The sequence below is a fragment of the Diadema antillarum genome, unplaced genomic scaffold (assembly GCF_040938485.1).
Source record: "Diadema antillarum isolate AM-2024a unplaced genomic scaffold, OU_Dant_1.0 seq00001189_RagTag, whole genome shotgun sequence".
In the NCBI taxonomy this organism is placed as follows: Eukaryota; Metazoa; Echinodermata; class Echinoidea; order Diadematoida; family Diadematidae; genus Diadema; species Diadema antillarum.
In genome coordinates, this window is record NW_027271987.1 from 1,002,547 (window position 1) to 1,016,611 (window position 14,065).

General features: G+C 38.0%; 1 protein-coding gene across 1 annotated transcript in view; it reads right to left on the reverse strand.

The window, feature by feature from the left end:
- Positions 1-1,451: 1,451 nt before the first annotated feature.
- LOC139744584 (structural maintenance of chromosomes protein 1A-like) overlaps positions 1,452-14,065 on the reverse strand; it is a 48,219-nt gene continuing 35,605 nt past the window's right edge. The window contains exons 22-24 of the mRNA XM_071655018.1: positions 7,186-7,364; positions 4,949-5,129; positions 1,452-3,294 (exon numbers count right to left, since the gene is read on the reverse strand). Coding sequence (XP_071511119.1) covers positions 3,202-3,294; positions 4,949-5,129; positions 7,186-7,364 — 453 coding nt within the window. The 3' untranslated portion in view covers positions 1,452-3,201. The remainder of the gene's footprint in view (positions 3,295-4,948; positions 5,130-7,185; positions 7,365-14,065) is intronic.

Here is a 14,065-nt window from a genome sequence, read left to right on the forward strand (position 1 = left end):
ACAAATGAAGTACTAGTATTGAATTTTCAAAATATTCTACACTTGTATTGTCATTGTGTGTGATTTAACAAAACTGCTACCATATTAGGTGGGTTATACTCCATTATCAAAATTGGAGTTAACTTTGATATGGAGTGACATTTCTCACTGCCTTTTGAAATATTTATTCAACTAAATAGTGCAGTTTCCCCGACTTATGTTTACATTTCAAGTCACACATTCATCTCCAGATCTTAACAATATGACATAATCTTCAATGTATTGCCTTGTCTATCGTCGTAATATAACACCTGACAGTCCCTTTAACTTATATTTTCCCCTAAAGACAATATTTTCTTTTAACGCTGCACGCTTCGGGAAAATATAAGCTCTTTGGGGAAATATAACTCCCACGGGGATGTAACGCGTTATATTATACCCATACCTGATTATACCTCTAAAAACGCAATATCTGTATAATATAGTATGTATACACACAAACACACACACAGACTAACACACACAGACACATCCTTTAGGGCCAAGAGTGCCCAGAAACATCTAGCTCAAGGAAAAAACTGCATGTATTTCTTCTTACTCCGTGCCTGAAAGCATGTGTCAATACAGTATAGATAGATAGATAGATAGATAGAGATATGGATTTGATTTTATAAAGATATAGAAATAGTCAATAATTTAACACGGTTGCACTTTAATCTTAAACATATTGATACATGAACTATGGCAGTTGTGAGACGATTCTTTATGCTTCTTGTGCAATTGTGGTGTCCATTTTGTAAAATCTGCAGATTTACACATCTTATAAGTGCCATCACAGACCAGGAAACAGTTGGAAGAAAAAAAAATGTTTGTTTGCATTATGCAACTACAATGTTGTAGCATATTTGGTTTATCTATCAGTTGTCCTCATCAAAGGCTTGCAACATTGAACAGGGGCAGTTTGGCAGGTGAATCTGAGAAGCAAAAGGGAAAGTATAACAGGTATAATCATTAGGTATAACACTTCAGGATTGAGGAAGCTAATTAGAATGGGAGTCATTTACATGTACTTCCATGTTTTTCCTATGGCTCTCTCATTGATCTTCCTATTTAGATGTAGGAAGAGAAAATGTAATACACTGCTGAGGTTTTTTTTTTTTGGTTTTTTACATTACAGCACTCACTTCTCTACAGAACATAACAAAAAAGAAACACAATGCAATGAATGCAAGTGGCAATTCACCAAAGTTTCACACCACGATGTTTCTGGTTCTACAGTATCTGTCAAGTTTTATCCTGCTTGCACTGTGTTTCATTCACAAGGAAAGAAAACAAAGTAGTTCAGTGATTGAAAACACTTTTTGATTTGTGGATGTTAATGATAAAGCTGTTGATGAAGGTCAGAGAATACAACAATAAGGACATGAGTAAAATACAAAAATGCACTTGGGGTTGAAATAGAAAGGCCAAGCTTTTCAATTTATTGAACAAATAGGATTCAATTCAGTTAACATGCAACATGAACGAGTCACAGATCACCAAAACACACACGGCTGCACTGAAATTTGAGTGATATTTCACTAGTTTACTTGTAATGAAAGCTAACAACATTCATTTCATATCAGTTTGTGGTACTCCAATTTGCTTTAAATCCGTTTTGTGCTTGAGGAACACATCCAATGCCCCTTTCCCCGAGTAATTTCTGTTTCTAAAAGTGCAACATAGCTCTTTCGATAACATGAAAGCAAATAACTTGCCGAACACTCACTATACCATACATGTACACAAATTTGTACTGGAAACAGGAATGGTAACCAGGCTTTGTACAGCAGCATGCAAATTTTACCATTGATGTTTAATCTGTGTCTCGAAAGCAATTTACAATTAAGAAATGGGCAAATTTCTTCAAAACAAGCACCTTTTCTCTACAGTTCTACACAATCACTTTTATACAACCCAACTGGTAATCAGTATGCATGTAAATTATCAATTACACAATCTTCCTTTTGAAAAAGAAAAAAAGTTACTAATTTTGATATGAAATCCAGTATTTTGTAACTTTACAAACAGACCAAAAAAACAAAGTACATGATCATGATATAATACAATTATGAACCAAAATGAAGTTTTGTCCCACTCCAGTGAATTCTACCATGTAAGTTCTGTCCAAGATTAGACCTTAAATATTGTAAAAATAGCACTGATACAAAATCTGTGTCGTCACTTGCTACTGTATGATCATGACAGCACTTTCCAAACACATCAAAGAAGAAACATGAAGATGTGTTTTTGAATTAACATAATTCCATGTGTGGGTCATGGAGTATATATGAATTTAATTTCATTTTCTACAACAGACCAAGGGAGGTCGTGGGTTCAAACCCCGGCCGCGTCATACCAAAAGACATTAAAAGATGGGAGTTGCTGCTGCCTTGTTTGCCGTTCAACAGTTGAAAAGGTTAGAGCAACGTCGATCTGGCGCTGCTCAGTGGCTGCCGGGCCCACGATCAATTGGGCAAAATGAATTTCCATTCTTGGACAATAAAATTTGGAGTTTATATCCAAAAACAATTATTAAAAAGAAAAAAAAAGATTTCTAAAAATTGCTTGAATTTTTGCTCCTTGATATTCTATCAGGGGGAAAAAAGCCTTATTTTTTAATCAACAGATATGCATCATATCTGTACTGAAAGCCATGAAGTTACTGTCCATAAAGTCATCTATCATGAAACACAAAACAAACTATGCACATTACAACAGAAGGAAACAGGAATTAAAATACATATGCTGACAATATTGGTACAAAATCACTGATTCTACACACTTACGTCTACAGTTTAGTCTGTACAAATCACAAACTATACAGGGAGCATAGAGCTGCAGTAGGCCAAAGAATTGTATCGAATTCTTAATCCACCCTTCCCTCACTAAGCACAGAATAAATACAAGCAGAGTGGAAAACACATTTGATATCGCAAACATCATGGCACACACAGAGACGCTACATTACTTGTCTGTCATCCCCGCTGTTTGTTTTTCTCTCAACGTGACCTAAATCTCATCACCTGACCCAGATATCAGAGGCAATCTCTTGGTCCTTCGACCCACGGAGTAAGGAATTCACCGGAGTGGGACAAAACTCTGCTGCTGCTCTGCTTGAGAAGACATGGCTCCCCTCACACCCAAGGTTCTCGCTTGACTTGGGCTGCTCTTGAAGAGGGATTATCGGACACCAACCATGGGGTTGGAGCTCGGAATGTCGGGATACTCTGTCAGGTCAAGGGTCAGTACTCTGCTGATGATGCATTCTCCTTGCTGTGGAGTTAAAAATAAAGAAGAAAAGTCATAATATTTAGTAATCTTGAACTAACCTAATGCCAAGGACTACTGTATTGACAAAGCAAACGCATTAAACTGTGGAGAATGAGCTCTGTTGCGTTGGAATTTTTCTACTCAAGGTTACGGCCTTTATTTGTTTCTTGTTTTGTTTGTTTGAGAAAAAGGGATCTTCCTCACCATGACTGTCTACAAAATTTCAAATGACCTGCCTCAAAGAACTTTCAAAGACTATGAGCCAAAAACTATCAACAAGGACACAAAGAGGCTTGAGGTTTCCATGATTCCATCTTAGCTATGTAAAGCCAACTGATTCAAAACTTATTTTTGAACATATTCTGTGTAATACGTGCATTTGCATTGATGGTGAAGTACCACAGCACGTCGCGCAGTATTTTGTAGTTAATGTAAATGTGGAAAATTGAGCAAAGAAAATGGGATTCCATCGGGATTCGAACCCGAGACCTCCGGATGCTAGCCCGGTGCTCTACCGACTGAGCAATAGAAAGCCCTAGTTCAGTGTTCCTCCCAGAAACCCTAAATTCTCAATGCTCAAATGGTCAGAAGCTATAGCAGTGTGTTTGTGTGTGACACACACCTACACACTTGAACCTGGCATAAACCCGAAGGATAATTCAACTTGGGGTTAAGTGCGAGGGATCACCGAAGTGATGCAGCTTTTTGAGTATGTAACAAACGTAAACAGAAAAAATGTAAATGTGAATACAATGCAAAATACATTGCGTAATAACGCAGTATTAAAGGTGGTACAGTCAAACCTGTCTTAGCAACCAAGTGCTGTACACGACCACTGTAAACAATTCCCTCCGAGAGAAAAATCATGTTAAAGGACCTGTCTACAGTAGCCATCTGTCTATAACGGCCACCTTTTTGTCTCCCTTGGGTGACAGCTATAGACAAGTTTGACTATAATTTCAACTTTTCATGAAATAACCATGCGAGATTTAAGTGTGAATTGTGTCACAAAATACCACTAATCGTACAGCAGTGTAGAGCATGTACAAATGCGGACTCTGCTACAGGTAGACACAAATGAATCACGATATAGTAATAGACTGATTGTCCTATCAAAAGAATCCTGACAAATCATAACAGAACCAACACCACATGGAACACTGTGGGTTGTACAGACTACAACAAAATTATTGCACGATATCACACTTCATGTGCACCAAAAAAAAAAAAAAAAAAATGCAGCTGTAAGAAATCAAACCTCGTGATTATGTTGATTGAATGAAATTCTTTCGTATATCTAAAATAACATTTGCAATGTGCTTTCATGTTCAAAAATATCGCAATATAGCTTCTGATCACAATGTCATCACCTGTCTAGCAGGAGGGCCCTAAGGTTTTTCTGCTATAAAAAAAAAAAAAAAAAAAATTACACACAAGGTCACACACACAAAAATGATGACTAAATCATATGAAAGAGCTTTTAAAACTTTGTTGACTTATGTCACAATCCTATACTTGATTCTGGGGTCAAAATGTCATGCTAGGGTCCTTCTGCAGGACAGGCGAAGAATTGTGTTCTTTTCTTTGATGAATCCCATTCAAATCAAATCAGAAACTCGTCAAAGCAAATATGATTGGATGCCAGGAGGACACATACCTCAGGGTAGATACCGATGAGGGCGTCGGCATGGTTGTAAAACTCCTCCTTGAGGGAGATGACGAGACATTGGAACTGATTCTCAGACTGCTCCTTGATGTACTCTGCCACCTTGCTGATGTTGGTGTTATCCAGGGCAGCATCAATCTCATCCAGCACAAAGAAAGGGGCTGGATGGTAGCTGAGAATGACAAATATCCAACCAAGATAGCATGGCATCTTTTTCAAAATATGAACACACAGTCAAAGACTCAGAAGTCAAATATCTATCTACTGAGACCAAAGAACAGGTATTTTCACTCACTGTAAGTTGAATATATGGAAATGAGAGAGGAAAAAGTGACAAAAATGATTTTTCACTTTATAGAACCTAAACCAACACCCTTTTAAGCTTTGACATGGTTCATTTGACTCATGGGAAGTTTACTAAACAAAGCAAAGTTGACTGCATCACATCATCTCATACACTCAGCACATGGTTTTGTAAAATCTGATATCGCTGCACTGACATTGCAATCTATGCTCTAATAATATTGTCTTGGGTGTCACCGTGTAGCAAGTTGCAAATCCATGGCACCAGAGAAATGCTTAGCATATGTGATGAAAAACAGGATAACTTCCGAAAAAAATCTCTAATTGTTAATTGCCACACCATGGTGCAGTTTGAGTGACAATTTGACACATGCAATGCAGATGTTGCCTGGTCACTAATGTGGACTGAGAATGAGAGGCCAGAAATGAGCAACAAACTTTATAGAATTAACCTTAATGCTTCTTAATGGAATTAATACCTTATGACCTAATGACAACAAACAATCTTTCAAGAAATTGTGCACTTTTGCATAACTTTAGGGTAGACTTCCTTCTAAGATAGCCTTGCAAAAAGTGTGTGCATCCATGCATTCGTGCTTAAGCTTAGTAACAAGGGTAGGGTAGGGTGATACAGCATAATCAGTGGGGGTGGCTGTCCCGTAAGGAAGTCTTTTAGACTTTTTTTTTCACAGGAAGTATACAAAGATGTGTAATGTAAAAGGTAAACAGATACATAAACACATACCGCAAACCTCTCTTCCTCATGCAAACTTTCAAACACATTTAAAACATACTACAGTCATAACTCACAGCTAATAATGATACTGCCGGTATCCCCCTGTGTATGGCAGAGTGATTCTGACTGAAGCTTCATGACTCCACAGGTAATCATGTACTCACACAGACATTGATAATCAGGTCATGTTTTCCTCTCAACTACGTCAAGCAGAGAGCTGATCTATTGGAAACTTGCAGAGGGTCAGAACTCCAACAGCAATCATACACACACACAGTCAATGATGATCAATTCATGTTCCTATCTAAACTGCTTATTATGTCAAAGGGATATTCAAAAGGACACTCGCAAAGGGTTATAAATCCAATGGCAATCACGCACTCACTCACTTGCTCTTACTCATGTGATGTTCTGCTCTCACTCAATGATTGACAAAGAGTCAAATGGGAATTCATAAAGGGTCATATAGTCAATTATAGCAATCATGCTCTCAGTCACTTGCTCTAAATCACGTGATGAATTCCTCTCCTCTCACCTGTAAGTGGCAGAGAGCTATTCCAATTGAAACTTGTAAAGGGTCATACAATCAATGGCAATCATACACTCACTCATTTAATCTCAATCATAAGATGTCCTCCTCTCACCTGTGTATGTTAAAGAGCTATTTCAATGGAAACTTGCAGAGTCATAATGTAAACAATCGCAATCAAACACTCACACGCTTGCTCTCAGTCACACAATGTCCACCTCTCGCCTGTGAATGACAAAGAACTGTTCCAATGCAACTCGCAAAAGGTCATATAATCAATGGCAATCATATACATACTCATTTGCTCTCAATGAGATGCATTCCCCTCACCTGTGAATGGCAAAGAGCTATTCCAATGCAACTCGCAAAAGGTCATATAATCACTGGCAATCATATATGCACTCATTAGTTCTCAATCATGTGATGTCCTCCTCTTACCTGTCAATGGCAAAGAGCTATTCCAATAGAAACTTGCACAGGGTAATATAATCACTCGCAATCATTTATTCACTCATTAGCTCTCAATCATGTGATGTCTTCCTCTCACCTGTTAATTACAAACCAAAATCTATTCCAATGGAAACTTGCAAAGGGTCGTATAGCCAATGACAATCATACACTCACTCATTTGCTCTCAATCATATGATGTCCCCCTCTCACCTGTGAATGGCAAAGAGTAGAGCCAGGGCAGCAACTGTCTTCTCCCCGCCGGACAAGTTGTCCATGGGCCGGAAACGCTTGCCCGGGGCCACACAGTTGTAGTTGATGCCATCTAGGTAGGGTTCTTCAGGGTTCTCTGGCCCAAGGAAGGCCTGGGCACTGTGATTGCGTGACAATGCCTGGAGCAAAAACATTCAGTGGTAAGGAGAGAGAAAGATGGTAAGAAGATGGTAATCATAGCCAAGTTTATTCCAAGTAAAATTACTGCATGTGAATTGCAGCTAGGATTATGTCACGTCTTGACTATTTCTTCCAGAAATAGTGATATCACAATGTCATTTGCAAAAGAAAGAAGAAAGAAAGAAATATGAAATGGGAATAGAATGCTGCTGAGATGTGATAACTATAAACACACTGATATATCTCCCATGAAACAATAACCAAGATGAACATTTTTTTCCAGTGTCCAAAGTAGTTGGGCAGTATGGCATAAAAACATAGTAATCATATTGTTTAGGTCTCAAATTGATGAGTCTGCCTTAAAAGGCTACATCCCAGTCAAGAAATGAGACAAAACAATGCAGAGAATTTTTGTTGTTGATACCTTATTATCAGGGTTAAGTTACGGTAGTTCTTTTTGTTTCAACAGATGCTAAATAGCTCAAGGTATAGAACGTCTTAGAAGTTATTCATATTGTTGATGTTTCCAATATAAAAATGCATTTGAAAACCAGACATACATAGGGAGGAAGAAATACAAAATTGTAGAAAATAAAGAAAAATCACATGTAAAAAAAAATGTTATCACAGAGTGTGATGGGTAATGAAGAAAGGGAGGAGTTCTTTATATGAATGCTTACCCCACATAATATAATAAGAAATACCAACACACACAAAGATTTGTTATGGATGAAGAAATTGTTTTACTCCACTATACTCCTCATTGTATGACTTTGACCCTGAGAGCATGAACTTGATGCACAGGACGCACTAAGAACAGCTTCCCTCCTAGCCATGTGTTTTCATGTGGAGTGCTCTGGGCTGAACGCACACCACCACTGCCCTCGCTGCTCATGGCTTTACATGCATCACCACCGCCCTATGCTAGCTGCTTGAGGCGTCTCCCTGGCTCACACCACGCTGGGAGATGAGCACAAACAAACAATTTTCCCATTTTAAAGCTTCAACGCCCCGTGCAACAAGGTCAACACGCCACCCTATTTATGATAACTAAGACAACCACCATGTCAATCTACACATTAAGTTTATAATGACTTCTTTAAGGAAAGTTCGGGCTATTTACTGATCACAGGTGGGTACAACATGGTGTGCAGCGGAGTTGTTAAACTTGAAAAGAGTGTGGCGCGCACACACACATGCACACACACACACACACACACACACACACACACATGATCAGCACTGGTCTTAAACTGAAAATTTCATGGCATGGATTCCACAAAGCATTTGGTCTCTCTTTAATTTCACAGCTTTGTGATACAAACTGACTTCTGGTAATAGAATACACCTGCTTGAGCAAACTTTCCAACACAGGTCATTGACAGCATAAGCCTCACTAAGTCGCACCCACACTGAGTCAAGGTGTTGATAATCTTTGCGCTTCCTGATGTTATGGTATACTAGCACAAAACTGCTTCCACACAATGTAACTTTAATGGCACACTCCCGCAGAAGAATGCTTAAACTTGGAATATGAGGGCATGGGAGGGTCAATTTCATGATCTTGAAATAGTCTGCATACCTGGGCGAAATTGTCTGCATCACGCGTAATAGGCTCTTGGTGTGAGGAGCTGAGAACCTCACACTCGCCTGCCAAGAAAACATCCCCTGCGGCTCGCCACAAATGTGGCTGGCACATGCCCCGTTTATTCACCCTCAGGACCTGTTGAATGCTAACTTCATCACCGCCAGCTACAGCAGGGAACTGAGTGAGCTTCTAACTTGGGGGATTGTTCGTTTTTGGCGTAGTTGTTGCATTTCCCCCTCATTTTTTTGGCTTTAATTGCAAGTTGGAAAACACTACAAAGGAGTCAATAAAGTGCACTTGTTACCAGGAAAACTCTATTAGTGATCCTAATATAATATATGTAATGTCACTTGTGCAACCTGTCCAGGTGCTTACAGAATACGAGTCGTAACTGCCAGTAAATATCAAATCATGCACAATCAATGGGAACTGGTATACACTGGTGATCCAGTCTTGCATGAAGTATACATGAATCTTGAAAACATCTCTTTGAACAGCAGCAGACTTGTGACACCCTGCTGTGTCAAGGCTCTTGCTGACACAGCACATAAAAACAAACATACAAACAAATGAACAACCTTTTCATATAAACAGAATAAAAAGATCTTGTGAACTTGCAGGTACTACAAAGACAGATAGACAAACATCAAAACACCATGAAAAAAAAAATCATCTCAACAGGAGATCAGGGTGAGCCTACTTTTGGAATACTGCTACTTTGACAATGAACTACACAATGATGACAACAAGAGATGCATGCTTTTAACCAAAACTCCTTACTACAAATTATTTTGACCTGTGGAAAGCAATTCCCTTTGCCTATCTAAACATGTATACTGTAAGAGTGGAAATTTTCTTGCATTTTGTGTAACGTGAAACTAATGCAGAAATAAAAGTGCACATTTTTCTTTTAATTTGCTACATGTACAGCTGTAATACTATTCTATATTTTGATTCCATGGAATCACAGATACGTTGTATGTGAAATTCATCTTATATTCAGCCAAACAAAAAAAATCACTGGCACACAAATTACCACTTTTACAGTATTGACAATCAAATAAATGCATTCAAGTATCTGCAAATTATTGAATTCATTTCAGCAATCTGAGGGAGAAAGAATATTGAATTCAGTTTTTAAAGTTAGATACTCTCACTTGCAAAAAAAAATCATTAAGGTCCAAACCTGAAGTAAACAGATATTATTTTGTTAAATGTAATATTCTCTTCTCTTCAGCAGGCTTAAAGACATCAAAAGCATTTAAAGAAAAATAGGAAATCCTATGAATATGTACATGTAGCACATGTTTGACCAAAAACAGTGTCATCTTTGAGACCCTGCCCCTGATTATCTGAACAAATCAAGATTTGCCTGAACAGTGAAGGATACTTTGCTATGCTGGGATAAATAGAAAATGGATGCATTTAAAGAAGATTATAAGGGGTGAAATGTTTCTTTGTATTTTCGATATTAAAATCTTAGAATTCAAAAGCTTTTTCTTCTTTTAAAATGCAGGGTGACTGCTCCTAGGCCCTACTAGAAACCGTTTATGAAGACAGTATGATTTTGTTTTTTCAGCCCTAGACACTGACATGCTGTGTATAATTCCCTCTACTCACTTTTAGAGCTAAGGAATTAGATCTAGGACTCATTCTTTGACCCACTTCACACACACATGAAAGAAAAGGAGGGAAACTGTCGCTTTCCAATTCTAATTGCTGAACAGAGTAAACTAAAACAAGCAAATAAACCTGTAAGTACACTGCAGAACAAAATGCCAATATCTGCAAGTGGAAATGATCAGTAGTAATGCTGCTGATTTAGAAGTCTCTTAATTCCTAAACTTTCAAGCCTCTGCCAGTAACAAAGTATACATGTACCAAGTTGTAGGGCCATCGTGAGAACACACAAAACACAGCCCTGGCTGCACACTGACCCAATTCTTCTACCGGTCTAACCTGTCTGTCGGACCACTAGGTACCCAGTTTTTCCATTTTTTACTCATAAATTTCTGAAAAAGTTACTGGTCCGACAGTGATTTTTACTAGTCAGGAACCGTTGGACCAGTGCCAGTGTGCAGCATTGCATAACATGACACTTGTTTGGTCCACTTGAAATTTCATTCTCTGGAGTATGAATATTGCCAATTTAGATCAAATCTGTTGCAAACTACATTTTTCACCAAGATACACCCCCCCCCCCCCCCCCGAAACACTCTGATTACAGCTACCAGACAATGGATGTAGTGCTCAATGGCTCACTTGAGTCTGTGGCTCACATGAAATAGCAAGATAAATCAAGACAAAGTCCCTCAGAATACTAATGATAGTTTGGCCACATGCTAAGATGCCGTGCAATGCTGCTGATACTCTGACCATAAGAGGAAGTTTTTACACTTGCTGCCAAGAGAGAAACTATGCATCATTGTTCAAGGCTTCATCTTGCAAACTTGCCAAAACTACAGCATGCTCAATATTCTGCCGCTCAAGTCCTCGGTGGAATGTCTCACTTTTCCAATACTACCCCAGTTCTTTAAAGTCTTCACTGGCTATTAGTGTTTTACAGAAAAGAGTTTACAATCATGCTCCACACATGGAAAGCAGTACATCCACTGGATCCACAATACCTGCAAAATCTTGTCTCAGAGTATGGTCCTGGCAGAAATATCAACTCTAGTAATTTTTAAACAATCAACAGTACCACAAAAAAAAAACCCTCTTTGAGAAAAGACTTTTATTTCGGCAGCCCATCTCTCTGGAATGCTCTTGCACTCAGGATCCCGTTGGCAGAATCCATAGAAAAATTCAAAATGAATCTGAGGTCATATACATGAATGTTCACATTCTAATTGGTTAAATATTTTTCAGACAGTTCTATAATTCCCCTTTTCTTATCACTTTAGTCTGTATTGAGTGTACGTAATTCAATCTTATTTTTTATTATTATTATGTCCCTTTGCACCTCAGAATAGGTCAATAGATTGATGGCGCATTACGAATGTTGTATTCATATTCATCATTATCAAACTGTCTTCAAAATGACAATGCTCAAATCACAGTGACTGTAAACATGGCATTTTGCATGGTTCTGAGACATCGTTTGGCAAGTTTTGTCATCTCCTGATCTGCCTTTTCCTCTTCTTCTTTCATTAAAAAAAAATGATATACTTCAATCAAGCTGGAAGACTCTTGCACACCTCCACTATCATCTAATGTAACAATATCTCCCAGAGTACTTCCACTTCACACTTAATTTGCTAAATTAAATGGCTAAATGAATGAAAATGCTCCTGATTTCCTTGGTGGGAAGATGCTAAAGAATGCAGTGATTTTTTTTTTCCCCCTGACCATCTTCAGGAGAATAAAACCTTCACAACATATATATCACCTTTCATTTTGTTGATGTCACGATCATATTAGTTTTGTCATATACCACCTATGTGATGTATCATATCAATTTCACTTGTGGGTGGACCTGTCATAAACCTGCCTTTATGTGTCAGGCTCCATTACTCTCAGCGTCAACCCTGTCTTCAGCAAGCACTCGGGACATCAAAACTTATTAAATCAAATTCTTTCCTTTGTCTAACCTTTTCCATGAATCTCACAGCAATGACATAAACCTCAGACATCCACTGGGATTTTGGTGTCTTGTACAAACCAGTTATCATCAATTTTGAAAGGACTAAAGGAAAGAAAAGTCTCTCTGAACAGTGCATCAGAGTGCCTTGTGGATATTGACTTATACCATGAACAACCATATCATATGACACTGACCTCACGGACAACAGAACTTAACATACCAGTATTACTTGTCATGACTAAGACATCTTTAATTGCATTGTTTGATGGGATTCTGAACCCGAGATGAATAAATAAGGCTGATGTTTTTCATTAACCCATTCAGACCAACATCATGAAAAATGGCATGGAATGCAACCAACCAGCTGAACCTTATGTTTCCTATTAAGCCTTTATAAATAAAAAAAACACACAAAAAACTCCTTTTAACTGTTTTAAAGAACTGCACTAATTAGGAAAAGGCTCAAATCTACTAACAAAGCCATCAAGATCCAAGTACAGACAAGTTCGATACTGCTATGCACCAAAGTCTAACAAAGTGCGAGTGAATTTATAACAGAAATTACAAAACACTTTCTTCTGTTATAGCAAGATGTTTCCTTTAAAAAAGGCCAGACTCTTAGTTGTTTGTTGAAGTCTCAACAGGAGATTTTCAAGGAAAGTAACATAAACATCCTGATCAGCAAGTATTTCAAAACTACCATGCTCCTTGTTAAAATTGGTAAAATAACCTCTCCTTGTGATTCTCTGACTGTGGTGTATGATTAGAATTGCATCCTACAGCCAAATCTACAGATTTCAGCATGTGGCTGAGCCACAGGACTAGTGTTCCATTGTATTGGGTACTTCCTGAGAAAGGCACAAATAAGTTTATTGACACTTTCAAAAAGCTGGAAGATGTATTCCAGCACAAGATTATTTATAACATGCCTTTCTCATCAAACAGTGGAATGAAAAGTGCTTTTGAGTTTGAAAACACTTAGTTCCACTTTTGGAACAAGCATTATATGTGCATTTCTATGACAATGGAAGAAAAAGGACATTATGTACAACAACCTTTCCATGCAACGAGTGGAAATATGTCATCTGTGGAATACATCAGTTAAAATCAAATGCCAAGTTGGGCCTGTGAAGCACTACGGGCAACAGAGATCAAAGTTGCATGTACATATTCAAGTAACACGTCCGTAATGTTACAGGAAGTGTCAAAATTTGCAGTTACTGCTGAACCTCCCTGGCTGAACATATAGATATGTAAGCTACAAAAAAACACTGTAATGAAAACACCATTTTGTTTTCACATACAATGGAATATTTCTTTAAAAACATATGCTGATGAAAAGCAATAAAATACAATGAAATATTGTGCAGTAACTGCATCTCCAAGTAATGGCCAATCTATCAGCAAAAACAACAACAAAATGTGGGTACACTTAACATGTGACTCCCATAACTATGTCTGAAGGTCTCACTTATTACATTTGAAGTTGGTTCAGTGCTAGTTGAGTGTTAATCATACTGGCCATGAGA